Source organism: Opisthocomus hoazin, chromosome 2 (genome assembly GCF_030867145.1).
Source record: "Opisthocomus hoazin isolate bOpiHoa1 chromosome 2, bOpiHoa1.hap1, whole genome shotgun sequence".
In the NCBI taxonomy this organism is placed as follows: domain Eukaryota; kingdom Metazoa; phylum Chordata; class Aves; order Opisthocomiformes; family Opisthocomidae; genus Opisthocomus; species Opisthocomus hoazin.
In genome coordinates this window covers 49,279,075-49,300,326 of record NC_134415.1, presented here as the reverse complement: position 1 = coordinate 49,300,326, position 21,252 = coordinate 49,279,075, and the positions used below count along the sequence as shown (strand labels likewise).

At 42.9% G+C, this 21,252-nt stretch overlaps 1 protein-coding gene across 2 annotated transcripts in view; it reads right to left on the bottom strand.

Annotated features, from left to right (window-relative positions):
- Positions 1-21,252, bottom strand: part of PCSK2 (proprotein convertase subtilisin/kexin type 2) — a 115,508-nt gene that overhangs the window by 48,334 nt on the left and 45,922 nt on the right. For both annotated transcript variants that reach the window (XM_075413519.1, XM_075413518.1), the window contains 3 exons: positions 19,811-19,924; positions 17,969-18,077; positions 15,957-15,994 (listed from right to left, as the gene is read on the bottom strand). In XM_075413519.1, the coding sequence (XP_075269634.1) occupies positions 15,957-15,994; positions 17,969-18,077; positions 19,811-19,924 (261 nt within the window). The remainder of the gene's footprint in view (positions 1-15,956; positions 15,995-17,968; positions 18,078-19,810; positions 19,925-21,252) is intronic.

Below are 21,252 nucleotides of genomic sequence, written 5' to 3'. Positions count from 1 at the left end.
AATAAAGAGGCTGGTTCACAATTCACCTGTTTGCATTCTTAGCCTGGTCCACAAGTTTTTGATGTGGAAGAAACCTGAAGCACATCACCAGTTGTCAATTACTTAGAGCCAGAGCTCTGAAGGCAAAAGCTAGTTAACCTACAAAAAAATAAAACCTATTTCTGCTCAGCAAAATACACCTTGATTTTCAGAGGAGGTGCACAAGAATCTTTAAGCTATACCTGCAACATACTACAGGGGTACTGTATGTTCTTAGGGGGGCACATTGCTAAGACAATTAAATTAATAAAATTAAAATATAATGAGCAAGTTGTTACTGTTAAATATTTTCAGGGCAAGTAACAAACTTAAAGCTTTAAAGCTTCAGACTACTGAGTGAATTCTTTGATTTCTTTAATTCAGGGGGGAAAAAAGAAAAAAAACTGGCACCTGAGTGGCCACAGATATAAGAGCCATTGAATTATTTTATCATAATAGCAAGTACAAAGAGTACGACTTTTACTGAAAAATAATGTGAACGCACACTTCATCTAGATTTAATGTTCCATTTTACTAAAAAACCTGGCCCACATTCCCTTTCCAATACATGAATTTTTCCCCCCCTTCAGATAATTTGGTTATGTATTATCGTGACCTACCAAAGTTGAGAGAGTAATAGCTGGCAGCAGAGAAATGAGGTTCAGATCCATTATTCTTAGTTATATTCCTGTAAGAAATAACTGACAAGTTTGTCAGTACATCAAATACACGTTGGGTGCTGAGCTGCAGTAAATGTTGTGTTTGCAGTGTTTTGATGGCTCCCCAGCACTTGCAGCCTCCTTGAGGGATGAGCTGGAATAGAAGGGGAGCTAAGCTCTCTTGCGCCTCTCAATGAGCCCGATCCAGAGTCTACCAAAATCTGCCACGGGCTCTCCCACAAAACATAGCAAGCAGGATTCAGATCACACTCAGCATAAAGGTCTCTTAAGTGGCACGTGGTGGATAAGGGACAAGACATCATTATTTGACTGAAAAAGATTCACAGTTAAATCAGTCAGACATGGTATGACTGTTGACTAATTCTGCAATTAAGTGCCATTGAATTAAAGTTATTTGGTTTTTGACAAGAAGTAATCCTAACAAACATGTGCTAGCATTAAAATTATGAAGTCCTTGGACATAGCACAGCCTTTGTGCTCCCCTTTTTACATAGTCAAAGAGAGATTCACCTCCCTTAATAAAATCCAGACCACAACCTGCCTGCAGAACATTTCCAATGATCCCCAGTCTACATCAAAGCCTATGAGTAGGGACAGCAAAGATAATGCATGACTCGGGTATACAATACCATATCCCTTCAACTTTCACCAAACAACAGCTATACAGCACTGGAAGTGGTCGAAATTTCACCAAATACAAGCTCCCGTTTTACAGTAAAACACATTATCCCGGGCAGTCATGTTTCCACAGTTCTTAGTATCATTATTTGCTCAACTGAAGCTAGGAAGCCTGTGCCTCTTGCTATGATGATTGAAAAAAAAGGAATACACAGTAGAACAAACATTACAAACCTGTTATTTATATGATCTGCCAAATTTCTGATTGCACTGAACTTAATGGAAAATCTACCAGTGACTTCAATGAAGCCAGCATTTTAGCAGACATTGTGCACCGCTATTCTGTTTCCCTGTAAGAGATGTTCATTATGCTTACCACTTCTGTTGGGAATGCAACAGAAATGAAGAACATTATATTTAAATCAAGGCACTCTGAGATAGGACAGGTGTTTAAAAATATTTTAGCCACCTGCATAGCTACTGAGAAGTAATATATTAATATGGAGAACACAAATGCATACAACTAAAACCAAAAAATGCACAGCAAACAACCACATGAAGTACCAGGACAAAAACAAAAAAAAAATCTAATTAATTTCAAATGAACCAAAAAAATTTACAGGCAGAGTGAAGGAGAGATGTTTACAGTATTGGAGATCATCTGCATCTTCATCTACTGTATTTAGGCTATTACAGTTTCGCAGAAGAAAGCAGAATCCTCGTGCTTCCCTGCTCTCCTCTTCTGCAAGTTTGGCTTATGCAAACGGCTTAGCCAAAACTCTCTTTTTAAAACCAGTTGCATATCCCCTAGTTAACAGTGGATTTGAGACTCTCCTTGCCAAAATCATCACTGGGCCTGAAAGTCTCTCCCTAACACCTGTCAAATTTTGACAAAGCCTTGTGAGGAACTTGTGGTCCACACACACACCATCTAATTCAGCGTTCCCTGGTGATACCTTGGTAGCCAAAATGTAACTACAGCATGAATTTTAATTAAGTTCTATTTTAATGCTGATGGATATTCAGGGATTTCAACAGTAGTTAGTGTCTTAAACAGTATGAGCAGTAATATAACTATTCTTTGAAAAACAGAAAACGAAGAAAGGTTCCAAATGGAAAAATCTTCAAAAATGTTTTTGCCTTTTCCAACCCCAAATGTGGTATTTTCACTTTGGGGAAACAACAGCTCTTTATTTCATTTTGTTGAACTTGGTTTTAAAATTACATGCTGTGCACTGCCTCCAGGGGACTGTGTATCTGACCCTGTTCACTCAAGTGGACCATTCACCAGAGTAGGATTTTGTTGCTGCTGCTTTAACTCAGCATGTTCTAGATTTTAACATTTAAAATGAGGCTGAACTGCTCCAAAATAAAAATATTTCACTTTTGTTTTCCCATGGACACTTTGATTTTATAAAACACTGATCTTTACTAGCAAATATATTGTTCTAATGGAAGATTTCTGGTCAGTTTCAAAAGCTAACTGGTATGCAGAAAGGGAGGTAATAAAAATCCAGACAAAAGTACTGCCAGGTTCCTCCATGGCAAACAGTGAGGACTAAAATCTTTCCTCTACTTTTCTTGTCCAAATAAAAGAAGAAAGTATTTCCAAAAATATTACTTGGAGAAACCCTGTAGAGAGGCACAAGCCAATTTCAAAAGCACCAGCCAGAACTGATGCAGAAGTGACCTTATCTCCTCTCTTCCACCCCTGTGCATTTCTCATTTCAACGATCTTAATTTACTTTCCACGGATGATGCCTTAAGTGAAAATTAATACCACTGCTTAATGATTAAAGTGATTAGCCACCTTGCACTTTCTCAGTGTGCAGCTGATTAAGTACATTGATTACAGAGAAAAATAAACACTGTGGACAACGTGTGGTCTTTAGCTTGCAAAGCACCATCGCCCTTTGCTTGCACACCAGGCATGAATTTAACTTGAAGCTTATCCCTTTCAGGTGGTTCCAATACAGAATAAATCTGGAAACTTCTTGCAGCATTCATTTATCTGAAAATAATCTCAGGCAAATACAAGTATCATACATTAGCATCTTTCTGATTCCAAAGGAATTGCTCTTCAAGGGTATTTTATAGCCAGTATAAATCAGTGCATCCCCCTGAAGAGGCCAACATCAGTGGAGCAATGCCAGCTCCAGCTGTATAGATGGTGCTAAGCACCAAGCCCTTGAACTTGCCAAGCATTCAGGGTCCTGATCTCTCATAATGGGCTTTAGCAAAGCAGTTAGCATAACATCTTTCAGTGTGAGAAATCCATTTTTCAGCTGCAAACACAGCTCTGTTTGTGACACAAATCATCTCTCCTTAAGGCAACCACACCTCCTTCACAAACTGCAGTCTCCCTTGCAGAAAAGGCTCTTTCTATCCCCTCTGGCCATAAGAAATAATCCAGAGAAGAAAGAGTCTTCAAATTCTTTTTGCCATTCCATCTTTCTAATTGACTGGAAAACTAGAAGGCTGTGATCACATCTATGATTACAAAACATTTTTATCTTTTGTGAGGCAAGAAGACACTGACATCTCCTTTACATAGCACCATGGCTCCTCCCTCCTGTTAGCAGTACTCATATTAAGTAGCTATAAGGAAAACAAGAGGAACTGTACAGTTATCTTACTTAGACTTCAGTACACAAGCACCACTGCAACACGTACCTGCAAAAACAGTTACTGTTGGGAGCAGGGGAAGATTGTTTGCAGGATCCCATTATGTCTTCCAAGATGTGAAGCATTTTCTGTATGTGACAAACCCAGGACACCCTTCCAAGTACACAGAGAACCTTATTTGCCTGGCTGATCTTATCAGAGAAGGCATCATCTCTTTTTCACCCTTACATATGTTCAGAGAAAAAAACAGATTGCACAGAACAGAGAGATGAACCCAAAAGCTGATCCTGCACAGAATAACAGAAAAAAATATCCAAGTCTGAAACAGAGAACTTCATTCTCTTCCCAGTAACTTCTAGTTTATGTTGGTGAAACTTCATTCTCTTGCATATGGTGAATGAACACCTTCTAAATGCTAAAACCAGTCCCCTAGATGCCAGAAGGCAGCTGAGTAGCATAAACAGCCCAACAGAAGGCCATCAGTTTCACTGCTAAGGCATCAGTCAGCATGGCATTTAAACACTTGATCCATCCTTCTATTGTGACAAAGGAGAGGTTTCATTTTGTCTCAACAATTTCTTGATGAAATTTATGCCACAATCTGCTTTAACAGCATCCATCAAACAGCATGCTGCCTGTATTATCAGTGTTGGTAGAAGTTAATTTATCCCAGGTTTTGGCTGAAAATTTTTAATTGTTATGCTAGTGTTCATTTTAGAAAACCCATTAGCAAAAATACCAACTCCAAGTCAACAGCAAAAAGACAAATGAAACCAACAAAAATGTCTGAAACAGTTTATCCTGTTATTTATTTTTTGATAATTGTATTACTTCAACATTGCATTTAAAAATAGGTGCTAGCAACAATGGCCAGCACGCAGAGTTTGCCCATAAAATACCTTTGATGTATAAGCAGTAAAGGTTTATTGAAATTAAGTTTCTAGTGCATGTGCTCAGTAACCCTTAGAAATGCAGTAGGAAATGGCAGTGTAACTGTCTTGGGCTCTTTCGAAAATCATGCCGTAGGAATCAGATCTCATAAAGGTAACTGAAATGATTCACTGACACTAGGTAAGTATGAACCTGACTCTGCTATGGTTTGGCTTTACATTCCCTGTGGATCACCTGGGCTGATATTAATGACAGTACAGAGACATTGGGAGCTTTTCAAGGTCCTCAGAGGGTTTCCAACAAATCATAGAATCATAGGTTGGAAAAGATCTTTAAGATCATCAAGTCCAACCGTCACTCATCGAGTCACAATTTTTAGTCTTGGAAGGGTAAAGTTTTTCCCGCCACCTGTTACATGTGAACTATATTTGGCTTGGGCAATTATATCAGCTAGGATTTTCTGTGTCACAGATCATCAGGGTCTAAGCAGCATGGTGCAGTATATGTCAATGAAGCTTTGTCAACTTAGAAAACCCCACAGTTAGGCCCCAGTGATTTTAGTGGAGAATACATACTGAGAAATTCATGCTAATGCAGGAAACAGACTTTCTAAAAGAAAGAAGATCCTTCATGTTGTTGCTAAGCTTGACTGCACATATTGCAGTGTATAATTTATTGCCTGTACTATTTCTTATTTCTTTCATGGCTATAAAGATAATTCATCGATGTTTTTGTTCCTCTAGCAAATAATGGAAACTGCAGCTCATAACCATAACAGAAGTACATTTCCCTGCTTCACTGCTTATGTGATAAGGTAATTATTCCAAAAATATAGTTCTGTTTCCCTCTCAGCAAGGCAGGGGGAGCTGTTATCACATTAGCTGGTGACAAGTTACCAAAAGTTGTGACAGAGAGACTGCTTTGTGTTTGGAGATGTCACCAAAGTGGAAAGAGAAGACAGGTAAGACCACCTGCAGTTCACATTTGATTAAGAAATGGTAAATGACAGAAAACTTCAATTACAGAATCACAGAATGTTCAGGGTTGGAAGGGACCTCTGTGGGTCATCTAGTCCAACCCTCCTGCCGAAGCAGGGTCACCTACAGCAGGCTGCACAGGAGCTTGTCCAGGCGGATCTTGAATATCTCCAGAGAAGGAGACTCCACAACCTCCCTGGGCAGCCTGTTCCAGTGCCCCATCACCCTCAGAGTGAAGAAGTTCTTCCTCATGTCCAGACGGAACTTCCTATGCTTCAGTTTGTGCCCGATGCCCCTTGTCCTGTCACTGGGCACCACTGAAAGGAGTCTGCCCCCATCCTCCTGACACCCACCCTTAAGACATTTATAAGCATTTCTAAGGTCTTCTCTCAGCCTTCTCTTCTTCAGGCTGAACAAGCCCAGCTCCCTCAGCCTTTCCTCGTAGGAGAGATGCCCCAGTCCCCTCATCATCCTCATAGCCCTCCACTGGACTCTCTCCAGTAGCTCCTCATCTTTCTTGAACTGGGGAGCCCAGAACTGGATGCAGTTCTCCAGATGGGGCCTCACTAGAGCAGTGTAGAGGGGAAGGAGAACCTCCCTCGACTTACAGGCCACACTGCTCCTAATGCATCCCAGGATCCCATTAGCTTTCTTGGCAGCCAGGGCACACTGCTGGCTCATGGTCAACTTGTCATCCACCAGGACACCCAGGTCCCTCTCCACAGAGCTGCTCTACAGCAGGTCCGCCCCGAGCCTGTAGTGGTGCATGGGGTTGTTCCTCCCCAGGTGCAGGACCCTGCACTTGCCCTTGTTGAATTTCATCAGGTTCCTCTGTGCCCAGCTCTCCAGCCTGTCCAGGTCTCGCTGAATGGCAGCACAGCCTTCTGGTGTATCCACCACTCCTCCTAGTCTTGTGTCATCAGCAAACTTGCTGAGGGTACATTCTAACTCTTCATCCAGGTCATTGATGAAGAAGTTAAACAAGGCTGGGCCAAATACTGACCCCTGGGGACACCACTCATTACAGGCCTCCAACCAGACTCAGCGCTACTGATGACAGTCCTCTGAGTTCTGCCATTCAGCCAGTTCTCAGTCCATCTCACTGACCACTCATCCAGCCCACACTTCCTGAGCTTCCCTGGGAGGATGTTATGGGAGACAGTGTCAAAAGCCTTGCTGAAGTCCCGGTAGACAACATCCACGGCTCTCCTCATCTACCCAGCCAGTCATGCCATCGTAGAAAGCTATCAGATTGGTCAGGCATGATTTCCCCTTGGTGAATCCATGCTGACTACTCCTGATAACATTCTTTTCCTCCACGTGCTTGATGATGACCTCCAGAATGAGCTGCTCCATCACCTTTCCCAGGACGGAGGTGAGGCTGACCAGCCTGTAGTTCCCTGGGTCCTCCTTCTTGCCCTTTTTGAAGATTGGAGTGACAGTGGCTTTCCTCCAGTCCTCAGGCACCTCTCCTGTCCTCCAGGACCTCTCAAAGATGATGGAGAGTGGCTCAGCAATGACATCCGCCTGCTCCCTCAGCACTCGTGGGTGCATTCCATCGGGGCCCATGGATATGTGGGCATCCAGATTGCTTAAGTGATCCCTCACACAGTCCTCCTCAACCAAGGGAAAGTCATCTGCTCTGTAGGCTGCTTCTCTTACCTCCGGGGCCTGGGATTCCTGAGGGCCTGCCTTGGCACTGAAGACTGAAGCAAAGAAGGCATTCAGTAGCTGCCTTCTCTGCATCCTCCGTCACCAGGACACCCTCCTCATTCAGCAGCTGCCCCACATTGTCCCTAGCCTTCCATTTGCTATTGATGTACTTGAAGAAGCCCTTCTTGTTGTTTTTGACATCCCTTGCCAGATGCAATTCCGGGTGGGCCTTGGCCTTCCTCGTTGCATCCCTGCATGCTCTGACCACATTCCTGTATTCTTCCCAAGTGGCCTGTCCCTCTTTTCACATTCCATGGACCTTTCTCTTCCACCTGAGCTCTGCTAGAAGTTCCTTGTTCAACCATGCAGGTCTCCTGCCTCCTTTGCTAGATTTCTTGCTCAGGGGGATGCACCGCTCCTGAGCATGAAGGGAGTGACGTTTAAACAGCGGCCAGCACTCTTGGACCCCCCTGCCTTCAAAAGCCCTGGCCCACGGGATTCCTCCAAGTAGCTCCTTGGAGAGGACAAAGTTAGCCCTCCTGAGGTCCAAGGTTTTGATCATACTTATCGCCCTGCTTCCTCCTTGCAGGATCCTGAACTCCACCATTTCATAGTCACTGCAACCAAGTCTACCTCCAAGCTTCACATCCTCCACCAGCCCCTCCTTGTTTGTTAGTACAAGGTCCAGCAGAACACCTTTCCTTGTTGGTTCCTCCACCACTTGCATCAGAAAGTTATCATTGATGCTGTGCAGGAACCTCCTGGATTGCGCCTGCCTAGCTGTGTGGTCTTCCCAGCTGATGTCAGGGTGGTTGAAGTCCCCCACCAGAACCAGGGCCTGTGACTGTGAGGCTACTTGCAGCTGCTTGTAGAAGGCCTCATCAACTTCCTCCTCCTGGTCAGGTGGCCTGTAGTACACACCCACCGTAATGTCACCTGTATGAGCCTGTCCCTTAATTCTAACCCATAAGCTCTCAACTCCTTCTTCATCTGCCCCCAGGCAAAGCTCAATGCATTCCAGTTGCTCCCTCACATATAGAGCAACTCCACCACCTCTCCTTGTTGGCCTGTCTTTCCTAAAGAGTCTGTAGCCATCCATGACAGCATGCCAGTCATGCGAGTTGTCCCACCACGTTTCTGTGATGGCAACCAAGTCATAGCCGTCCTGCTGTATAATGGCTTCCAGCTCCTCCTGTTTATTGCCCATGCTACATGCATTGGTATAGACACACTTGAGCTGGGCTGTCGATCTCACCCCCGACCCTGGCACGCCAAGCCTGGGCTCATCCCTGGTGAGCTGGACAATGTCCCCTTCTCCCTTCCAACCTAGTTTAAAGCCCTCTCAATGAGCCCTGCCAGCTCGTGGCCAAGAATCCTTTTTCCTCTTTGAGATAGCTGGACTCCGTCTGTCGCCAGCAGGCCCGGTGCTGTGTACACCTCCCCATGATCAAAGAAGCCAAAATTTGACCGATGGCACCAGTCCCTGAGCCACCTGTTAACCAGGTGAGTTTTCCTGCCCCTTTCAGTGCTGTTCCCTGCCACTGATGGGATGGAGGAAAACACCACCTGTGCTCCTGATCCCTCAACCAGTCGCCCCAGTGCCCTGAAGTCCCTTTTGATGGCCTTGGGACTTCTCTCTGCTATCTTGTCCCCGCCAACCTGCATTACCAAGAGGGGGTAATAATCAGAAGGCCGCACCAGACCAGGGAGTTTCTTCGCAACATCCCTAACCCGGGCCCCAGGGAGGGAGCAGACTTCCCTGTGGGATGGGTCTGGTCGGCAGATCGGGCCCTCTGTTCCCCTCAGAAGGGAATTGCCTTTGACAATTACCCTCCTTTTTTTCTTAACAGGGGCAGTCGCAATACGTGGGGCTGACTGACTCGTCCTGGGCAACCCCCTGGATGGACCTTCCCCCACATCCTCTGTGGCCGGTCCCTCACATTCCAGAGCCCCGTATCTGTTGCTTCAGGGCAACTGGGCAGGTGAGGGAGGCCGGGAGGGGATTCGCTTACCACCCCGAGCAGGGACCCGTTTCCATTCCCCCCCATCTCGTAGGTCCCCTCTTTCTGCTCGGTGGCAAGAGGGTAGGGGGTTCTCTGCTTTCTGTGGAGCCGCCTCCTGCTGCCTCTGCCTCACGGAGGGCAGGGAGCGGCTCCACCAGTCGGTCTCACTCTCACACTCCCGGATGGTCCTCAGCGTCTCCACTTCCTCTTTCAGCTCTGCCACCAGGCTGAGCAGATCATTCACCTGCTCACACCGAACACAGCCGTTGTCTCTGCTGTCTTCTGGTAGGAGCGCCAGTCTCAGGCACTCCCTGCAGCCAGAGACCTGGACACCTGCGTTCTTGCGCGGGGCCTCCGTCTGGGTCCCCACACTCCTTCTAGCAACAGCTTTCCCACGGGTAGTAACCATAGAATATCTCCTGGATGGGCGATGCCCCCTACTTGAGTAGCCAGGAGGGGGGACTGCACCCTGCCTGTCGCCTTCCCCGCTCGCCCTGCCTGCGCGAACTGCCGCGCAAACTGCTGCGCCGCTCCCGGGCTGCTGCGCCGGCTCTGTTCGCCCGCACTCCTTGGGGGCTGCCCGTATCCGTGAGGGGGTTTGGCCGCTGTCACACTCGACTCCCCGCCCCCGCTGAGTCAGAGCTGCCGCTCGTTGGCACCTCTCGCTTTCCGCTCCGGGCGGGGGGGGGTGTGTGGGGGGGTGGAGGGTGGGGGCTGGGGTCTCCTCTCTCGGCGCTGTTGCCGCCTCACTGCTGTTGTTTTGCCACTGTAGAAAGGGTTCCTCGGCGCGAGCCTCTGCTCCAGAGCCCTTCACCTTCAGTGGCTTAACCCCAAACTAACTTCAAGTAACTCCAGGAAGTCTTCTCTTATTCCTTATATAGGGGCCTTTTTAGCTCAGCAAATCCTTTCCCGCATACAGCTTGAGCGACAGCTGGTAAAGATGCTGGAAGATGGCACATAAGGTTATACCATAAGGACACATATTACAGAGGAGAAAAAACGTAAAGTTGGCAGAAGGACAGCAATGAAATGCTGCTAGGATGACTGCGTGTTTGTTTGTGCACGTTACATCTCTAATTTCACAGATTTCAAAATATTTTTTTCTTATCTGAATATGTTATATTATTATTACTATTATTAAGCACGATTCTCATTTTACATGTATCAGTCCTTTGTAAAAAAGTTACCTGTTCACATAGTCTCCTCTGGTTTTCCCACAGTAAATGTTTATCTTGTTCTCTCTCCTTCCTGAGTGTTTTTTTTTTTTTAAACAAGTCTTCAGCTTCAGGCAGAGTTCAGACACTGAAACCAGCAATTTTTTGCTCCTGGACCAAGCGTCTTCCTGGGATCCTGATTTTCCTCACTACTGCTAATCACGGACAAACCCACTTGCAGGAGATGATCAGCTCCCTGCTGCTGTAAATAGTATAATGCAGCTACACTGACCTTCACCAGCGGACATTGGCCAAGTATAAAAGTATTGCAATACAAACTGATACGAGAGATCAACTTATGTTTCTGTTCGTGGCACAACTGATCTCCATTTGCTCTCTTAGGTTTTTCTTTAAACTGGTGTACTAAAATTTGTAATGTACATTCTCCTCAGCTGCTGCTCTCCTCTTTTATTAGACATATCTAATATGCAGCCCTTGTTACTTCACTTTTCTTTCTCACTCAGATGCTATATCTTGGAGAAGTCGTCCTGAAAATTGCTGGCTTTGTATAGAATCATAGAATCATAGAAAGTTTTGGGTCGGAAGGGACCCCTAGAGGTCATCTAGTCCAACCCCCCCTGCAGCGAGCAGGGACATCGCTAACTAGATCAGGTAGCTCAGAGACCTGTCCAACCCGGTCTTGAATGTTTCCAGGGATGGGGCCTCCGCTACCTCTCTGGGCAACCCGTTCCAGTGTTTCACAACCCTCATTGTAAAGAATTTCTTCCTTATATCCAGCCTAAACCTACTCTGTTTTAGTTTAAAACCATTACCCCTCATCCTGTCACTGTTGTCTCTACTAAAAAGATTGCCCCCATCTTTGCTATAGGCTCCCTTTACGTACTGAAAGGCTGCAATCGGGTCTCCCCGCAGCCTTCTCTTCTCCAGGCTGAACAAGCCCAACTCTCTCAGCCTGTCCTCATAGGAGAGGTGCTCTAGCCCTCGGATCATTTTTGTAGCCCTCCTTTGGACCCGCTCCAACAGTTCCATGTCCTTCTTGTGCTGAGGGCTCCAGAGCTGAACGCAGTACTCCAGGTGAGGTCTCACCAGAGCAGAGTAGAGGGGCAGAATCACCTCTCTCGACCTGCTGGCCACGCTTCTCTTGATGCAGCCCAGGACACGGTTGACCCTCTGGGCTTCCAGCGCACATTGCCAGCTCATGTCCAGCCTTTCGTCTATCAGTACCCCCAAGTCCCTCTCAGCAGGGCTGCTCTCGATCCTTTCATGCCCCAGCCTGTATTGATACCGGGGATTACCCTGACCCAGGTGCAGGACCTTGCACTTGGCCTTGTTGAACCTCATGAGGTTCACACAGGCCCACCTCTCCAGATTGTCCAGGTCCCTCTGGATGGCATCCCGTCCTTCTGCTGTATCCACCGCACCCCACTCAGCTTGGTGTCATCTGCAAACTTGCTCAGGGTACACTCGATGTCGCTGTCCATGTCATTGATAAATACATTGAACAGCACCGGTCCCAGTACGGACCCCTGAGGGACTCCACTCGTCACTGGTCTCCATCCGGACATTGAGCCGTTGACCACTACCCTTTGGCTGCCACCATCCAACCAATTCCTTATCCACCAAAGGGTCCACCCATCAAATCCATGGCTCTCCAATTTAGAGAGAAGGATGTTGTGGGGGACTGTGTCAAAGGCTTTACAAAAATCCAGATAGATGACATCCTTTGGTTTTCCCTTGTCCACCCTTGTTGTTACAACCTTGTTGTATGTACAGTCTGAGTTGAAAGAAAACCATGGAGTATATTAGACTTCAGCTTTTTAATTCTCAGTTCATAATGAAGGATTCTTTTTGTGGGAAAAAAATAATTTCCTGAAGGCTGAACCTCTGCAGAGTTTCCAAGGCTTAAAAGGAAATATTGATCGTTTGACAATGAGTTTCTCTGCAGTCACGGTGCAGAATGGAAAATTCCAGGTTTGTCATAACCCCCTGATCCCAGAAAGGCAAGTAGCTATACTGCAGCAAGCTGAGAGGGGGTGCCGGGACTGCAGTCCATCCAGATCGTGAGCAGGCACACTCCTTTCCATCTATATGAAGTGCATTTAAAAGAGAAATAGATGATTCAAGCAGTAAAGCTCAGAAATTTCAAATTAAAATACGGATAGAGTGTACTCCATATGATAGGTAACAGTTCAGCAATTTTTAGGAGAAAATACAAAATGCTTTTTTCTTGAGAAAGCTCTTTCTCTTCCCTGATACCCCATTTTGTCTAAGTGCTAGCCACCATTAAACTATCCAAGCAAGAAAACCAGCAAGTCAAAAACATAAAAGCCAAATTAAAACGAGTAATCAAAGCTAAATTAAACTGAATAATCAAAGCCAAATTTTTATACTTGAAAATGTTCCAATGCCAAAAACACCACCTTTGAGAGACTTCCTAATTGTTCCCAATTTTCCAAGCAAGACATACAGACATTGCCAGGTTATGTAGGCTTTTACACACTTGAGAAACATAAGCTGTAGGCTTTAAAAGAAAGCTGCCCCAAAGTGCAAATGTCATGAACTACCAAATGTGTGGTACAGGAATTGCACAAGGGTGACTGCAATTGCTATGCCAGCCTGAAGTGAGTTAACAACTCATTCTCAAGAGACTCATTTCATTGTATTTTTAGGTCTAAACTCATCTTTCCTTCAGCTGAAGTTAAGTCTTTGTCTTCAGTTCATGCCTGAATTACTGCCTACTGGGAAAACAGGCCCCCATGAGACACAGTAGATGCTGTCAGAGTAGGATCTCCTAGGACTCAAGGAGGCCTGCACATCTTTGCAGCGTGAGGAGGAGAGGTAAAGCGCAGGTGAACCAAGCCCTGCAACCACTGTGCAGTACTTGAGCAAGGGAGGAGATGGCACATTCTAGCAGTGGGAGCAGGAGTCAACCTTGCCCTTCAGCCAGCCACCTCTCAGTCACAGCAACTGCAGCCGCTCTGCGTAAAGAGATGCCACCACCTCTTACTGGTTGCCACGTTCACCCTTTTACTGGTTACCTTGCATATAATGAGCTAATTTATTAGCATGTTTCCTTGCTGTGTTCTCAGGTACATTCAGCATGGAATTGAAAGTAAACCTTAGGCAATAAAGACGAATTATACAAACTTAACCACTTTTTTTCCTTCTTCTCCCCCCCCCGCCCCCTCCCTGTACTGTGGCAGCCTAGAACCACAGATTTCATGTGATAGCAATATTTTTTTATTTCTGCATTAAAACTATTAGGGTGGTATCTCCTTTAAGACTGTGATCTTTCAGATGGTGTTTCTGCTGCTCCTTTAATGACTGTCTTACCAACCATTCTTTCCTCAGTCTTATCTCCCCTGTGTCTGGCTATTGATCTGCCCTGCACAAGCCATGTCTAACTGTGTGTTTTGCATTGGCCAGGCAATCTTCTTTTGTCCCTTCACAGTCTGATCATTGCTTCACTACTGGACTACTCCTTGCCTGGACAAAGTCATTCCTACACAAACCTTTTCAGATTCTCATCTCGAGATCAGTCTCCTCACAAGTCTTTCATGATTGCCATTAAAGCTTTGTTGTTCCTGTGCCCAGACAGCTTTTCTTTTCCAATTTTCACCCCGATATTTCTTCTCTGAACTCTCAGATTTCTCTACAGCTCCACTATTTTCTTATTTCTAGCATCATGTCTGTGCATTGTCATTCTCTGTGTCATTTTCCATTAATTTCCAGAATACTCACTATTGCCACTCTAAAACCAACACATTTCTGCTAATCCTGACAAATATTTATCCATCAATCAGAAAATATTTTTGTAATTAAAAGAGAAAACACTGTATTACTGAGAAATCTATTTTTGGTTTCTAGGCATCATCCTAGGTTCACTGTTAAGATCTGAGCTGTTCCTTTTTGACATTGTATCAGATATGGTGTACAGACTTTTTGCGTGTTTATTTCAAACAGGATTTTAGAAGTAGAATATTCCCAAATACTTCTTCCACGCCTACTGCTGAAAAGTGAGTAAAGAGCTTTGCACAGATCAAATGCTAGAACATACACACAGAGCATAATTTCTGCAAAGAAAAAGGCTGCCTTTTACAAACTTCTTCATTTGTATCTATTTATGGGAACACCCTACTGACTTACTCCTCTTGGGAGAGAATTTTGTAGTCAGGGCACAGGGTTTAATTAGATGCTATCAAGTTATTAAGCTAGTTCATATGAAGTGAAACTGGCTATCCTGCACTTTATCTGTGTGGTTAGCTATTTCCCAAATTTCTTGTTCAAAGTAAACACCTTCTATATCCATTTATTCTCTACCAAATGTGCTTTTCTACTTGCAACAACAAATAGATTTTCATCCTGTGTGTTATTTTCCAAATTGCAAGTATGTAAAAATAATTGCCTTTCTCTCATTTTGGAGCTGTTCTCTCTCAATGGCTCATGTTTTTACCAAAATTTCCAGTTGTCTTTGTTTTTCTTTTCATCTAATTGCAATTGCAAACTAAACCACATTGCTCAGCTGAAGAAGCCTGGGCTTCCCTCAGGAAGCCACTGACTGCCGGAGAAGTGCAAGACTTAAAGCAGAGGCACTGCAACCCTCCCTGATAAGGAGTCACAGCTTCTTGATGTCCATTGCCCAACAGACTGCCACAAGCACAGCGTGAGAGTAGTGTACCACAAAGGCAACCTACAGTCCATGGGTGCTGGGAGCCCTTGTAGATGCCTGGAGATAGGAGTGCTAGTGTCAACAGGGTGGTGGGGAGAGCCTGGAAGAATTAAGAAAAATAAAAATCCGCTAGTCTGAAGGTCTGAAGCCTGACGTGAGTTTTAGGAACAATCAACTGACACGGCATTTGCTGAGAATACACAGTCTGCCCTGTACATGCTTTAAAGCACTGGATCAAACCTCCTGTTATAAAGGAACTAAGCTCTTCCTGGAGGTTTCAGAGGCTAATACATGCCATGCCAGAGCCCACAGCTCCATGGACCTCCAAGTGACAGGTGCATTCTGCATCTTAATAGCAGGATTTAAAGCCAGTTCCCAGGTTACTCACTTCTATCCTAAATCCAATATTGCAAGCTGCAGCTTATTTAATGTAAGGCACTATCATTCCTCCACAAAAAGCCTTGTTGCCTTTCCATTCCTTGCACAGGCACTCCCATTTTTAGTTTGCTTCTTTCAATGTGAAATGTATTATCTGTAAGATCAGCAGTTCATCTGCACTGTTGTTCCACTCATTATTTAAAATTCTGTAGCAGAGGGACTACAATAAGAAAATCCCCATTTTACAAAAAAGGTCAGCATGTACTTACATAATTTGATGCAAGATCGGGATGCAGATAATCAATTCCTGCAATAAGATAATTACAGAACAGAAACAAAAGGTTAAGAGTTTCAAAAAAGAATTTTCCAGTGATCACAGAACAAAACAAGATTCCTTTGCAACCACAGGAAAATTATTATGGTGAATAATGCAACCGATTGAAATGAGATTTCAGTTTTTAAATGTAGACTTTTAAACTGGTGTACCCTGTCTGATGCAGTCCCAGCCAGGAGTTTTCAATCACTTATGTCAAAAACCAGGTGCCAATTGAAAAGATGAGCTCAGCAACAAAATCTATTAACCTGTTTTGTAGACTAGATCATATTTACTTATTAAGATTAGTTTAAATCACAGTTTATCTTTAGACAAGTTCTATCATCTCAAAGCATCCCCAAACCAACAAGTTCAGTAAGCAGTGGATCAGTACAGCATATAAAAAGGAGTACTTTTAACCACTGAAAAATGTATGGTAAGTAGACAGAAAATTACCTAAACTAGACTTGGGGAGATCACTAAGTCAAACACTTTGGATTATGTGTATGAAAGTGCTTTTAAAGCTGGATTAGACCGTTTTAGCAAATATCTGAACATAGGCTCTGTACCTTGGTACTATGCTAAAGATTGTAACAAGGCAGTGGTGCTGAATATACTCATTCTAATGCATGAAGTCTTCCCACACATGGCAAATATATAAATCCCAGTGGATGGTGGAACAGAAACAGCATATCTACACTCAGAGGGGATAAGCTGACCTATTACATATCCAGTTAAAACCTACAAAGAAATGGCCACCAATTTCATGTTACTTTTTAATCATTAGTCTGCCCTCTGTATCCAATCACCACGCTATTAGATGCTTAATTTTGTCTGCAAGAACAATGTCGTATTTTCGCAGTTACTCTGATGAAATGATTACCTCCCATTGTGTAGGGTCCTTAGCACTAGATTTGCATGAAGAGACACTTGCACCTGTGGAGACCCTTACTGATGTAACGGTAGATGAACAACAAAAGTCTCAGTGAAGAATCATGTTATTCAAATGCTCTCTTCCAGAGTTACTGGAAGTGAATATAAGGCAAATTACCCCCTTCTCTAAAAGCTGTATCTGATGGGCCAACATCTTTATTTGACCCGAGGCTCAGATAGTTTGTCATGCCATTCACAGTCATGTCTAGCTATTCTGACAGCTAAGTCCTGCCTCTGTGGGATCAGTAAAAGTGTGATTTCTCATGTCATCAATATACAGATGTCTGAGTCTACTTTCTTACTTCCACAAAAACCTTGTCTTTGAAGTAAGCAGATGAGGAAGAGAAATAAATGAGGACAGATCTCAGCTGACCCTACAAAATATACATGGATCCAGGCATTTTATTTATGTTTAATATTATTCAATCACCATAAAAGGAAAACATTCAAAATTTAGCCCAAATAAGTGTTGGGAGGCTGCACATCACCCCTGTACTTCAGCAAGGAATCCATGGATAGAACAGCTGTGACTTCAGCTGTACTTTTTATCTTCATCTTCCTTGAACTTACCCTCAAATTAGTAATGTATTTAATATGCAGGTCTTTATTGACATTCAGCATTAAAGTGTTTAATTATTTCAGCTGTCAAGTATGACTTTGAGAATAATGTAACCCAAAAACATTTTCTTTAATACTTTTTTCACAGCAATTATGCCCCCTAGTCAGTGCCTACAGAAGTCAAAGGGAGTCTTTCCTTTGGTTTAATGGCTATTATAGTGTGCCCTGGAAGATATCTAAGCGATAATTGCAAACTACTCTTAATGCTTGGATATTCATGCTTCAGTGTCCCCTGTGAAGTCTTTATAACATAAAGATAACTTAACATAACATTTCCCTGAAGATCTCAAAGTCTTTATGGAGGTCGGTAGTCTCAGCACTATAAGCAATCCATTATTACTTTTTAATCTTTTTTTTACTTGGGTTACATGGAAAAACATACTTATAATGACTAAAAAGCATGCAGTCTTCACTTACCATCATCCATAATTCCTATTGTAACTCCCTTCCCTGTGTATCCCAGCTCCCATGCTTCAGCTACATTAAGGTCAAGTCCAGGAGTCCCATCTGCTTGACCAGTGTTAATCTAATCAGTGAAAAAGAAGAGTAGCTTTTTTTAATTGACAGACAGATTTCCACAGCCACTGAATTTTGCTTTGTATCTTCATGTGTATCTTTTGTATGGAAAATTTATCCCATTTACTTTGGAGTATATATCTGTACCGAATCATAACTACTGCAATAATGCAGTGGTAAAAATTAAAAAAAACCCCAAACAAACAAAAAAAACCCAACCAAAACCACAAACAAACAAACAACCCCCCCCCCCCAAAAAAACCCAAAACAAACCCCAAACCTGGGCAAATTCACTTGTTTGTGGTTTACAAGATTTGATTAAACCCTGAACCTTTTGGATCATAAAAAGCACTTTTCTACGTAACCGTGCAGGGCAGTGGGTCAAGCCAGACAAAAATTAGACCAATGGCTTTTACAGAGGACTTTTTATAAGCAGGAAATTCTTTTTTCTTGACAGCAGAGATCTACTGAAATTCACATCCACTGGGTTTAGTACCAGAAACTATTTCTTTTACAACCAAGTGAGCTCTGCTTTAAGCAGGAAGGTTCAGTAGATGATCTTCAAGGGTCCTTTCCAACCTTGTGTGGGTGTGATTCTATGATTTTGCACAAGGGCAACCCCTTGTATCTTCAGGCATTACTCATGCTCACCAACCTCATTCGCAAATTTCTCAGGTTCTGTGGGAAAAACGGTATGGCTTTTAGTGTTCCAGATGCAAAAATTTTCAATTTTGTGCCAGACACATCTCATTGCAAAACACATTTTAGTGTATTTTATAGTCTAAAAACTAAAAATGTATAGCTTCATTAAAAAATTGTGATTTTTATCACTGCAGCATTGAAGTACCGTAAAGAAGCGAATTAATCCACACTTTAGTTTATCACGCCATCAAGGATGAAGTCTCATCCATGCTAATGTGCCCTCATTCATCTGAGAACTCCCATCTTGGAAAAAAAACAGCCACATTGGATGTATTCATGAAACTTCCGTAATAGATTTAAAGAAAAGAGAATAAGAAACACTATTCTTAAAAAAACCACACCCTTCTTGAGGGAAGCAGGCAGTACTGCATTTACTATTTCATCATGAATAGATTGCAACACTAAAACTGACCAAAATTACTTTATCAACTTTTAAAATGGAAAAATATAATTTTGGCTACTTTCATGTAAGAATTAAAATTTTCTTTTATGACTAAAGACTTCTTCCTATAAAATATGACACATTAAAAATGAAACAATATTATTTTCTTTTGACATTAGCTTAAGCTAAAATTCATCAGTTTTCAGCTGTTCTGCTTTTGACAGAAGAAAATCAATTAATATTCAAATTTCCATAAGAAAAGAAAATCCTCAGCTTTTTCTAGCCAATGTACTAGAACTTTTTGTTGCAATTCTGTAACAATATTTTACCTGGCAACAGCTCAAAGACATGATTCATATGCAGTTTTAGGGGTCACATCAGCACACCAGGAATGCCCACAGGATACCAATACAGTTCTCTTTCAAGGCTTCTAAGGATCTTTCCATTGACTGAAATGAAATTTAGCTCTTGAAATGTGCTGGGTCTTCCCAGCATATAAAAGAGGTACAGTTAAAAACAACAGGACAGAGCCTTGGATCCATTCCCAAGTTCTTGTGACATATTTGGAAAGAACTCTTGCGAAACATAGCAACAGCACAGAATGGATTGAACGCCAATTATTTCATTACTCTTACTGTTATTTTTCTTTCAAAACTTACCAGGTACCATTGCTTTGTAAATAAAGGATCATTCATGTTGATATCGATGTCATTGATGTCTCTATATCCTCGCTTCCTTCTGCTGAAGCCTTCCTGTTGCACAACTTTCTTTACCTGGCAGGGTTAATTTTTACATCTTAACTCAACATTCTTAAAGACAGATACAAAGATTTTTTAGCTTTGTTTTCATGACAGATGAAGATTATGAAATCACATTATTTGCATCTGTGTAATTCATTCACAACTTCTAAACCTGTGGCTGATTTCAGTCAAAATTTGTGAAGACAGAGAACTCAAGGACTACTACAATGGCTATGTGGGGAAGAGACACCCAGAAGTGTCCTATATGTAACAAAGCTACAGCTGGAACATGTTTTAGATACCTGAGAATCTGCATAAGAAAGAACCTCTATTCAGGTATTATTAGTGTCGTGGATCTTCTTGCCATACTTGTTTATAGCTACCAATATCAAAACATTGTTATTAGAAGTTAAAATGAACTAATTCGCAATATGTCACTGTTCAAAGCTGCAAACATTTGACAAAATGAGGATGCAGGTCTCAACCACGTTTTTACATTTTCAGATTTTTCTCCAGGGCATTTTCAGAGTATTTAGATAGCCTCTCCTGCCAAAGAGATTTGCTGGGAGAAAAATATCTGCAGTTGTGTGCTTTCATCATACTCCTGAGGTTCTCAAAAACACGTCTTGTAGAGCAATCTACTTTCAGGGATCATCCTTGCAATGCATGATAAATAAATACATTGGCAAGAAAACCAAACAGCAAAAAAGCCACTAAACTGAGCAGACTGGCTGAAGTGTGAGATATGAAAATACTGGTTATAAAACACAAGTAGCCATAGTTTTTTTGAGACCCTTTCCTTTATGAACAGCAAATCCACAAAAACATTTAACTAAGCACTGTAGAAAACAAGAAAAGTTAGACACACAAGTATCTTGGAGACGGGAACTACAAATGTCAGACCATAATCATCTTATTTGTACACATGTAAGAGAGCACCCCTAAAGGAGATCACTGAATGGTTGTAATTGTTGTTATAATATGTGCTAACATATTCCTAGACCTTGCAGAAGTGCTGTCAAGTTTGACATACTCTTTTGTACTCTTTAGCCTAACACCTGGAACCAAGATAGCATGAGTGACAGCATTTAATTAAAAAAAATTAAATCCAGCCGTCTTGATCAAAGAGGAATGCTTAAAACCATGAACTGAGTACACCCTGAGGTGCAGCAAGAAGGTAGCAAACCCCCTAACATTTCCTTAGGCATCTTCTTGGAAAAAAAATGCATGGCTATTAAATAAATCTAGTAAACTCAGAGAACCACTTCTACATGTGTGGGTTTGACATTTCTGATTAAGACGACGTATACAGGAGTTACAGCGCTGTGTCATCTAGTTTCAGCAAAAATCAACAGCGGAGA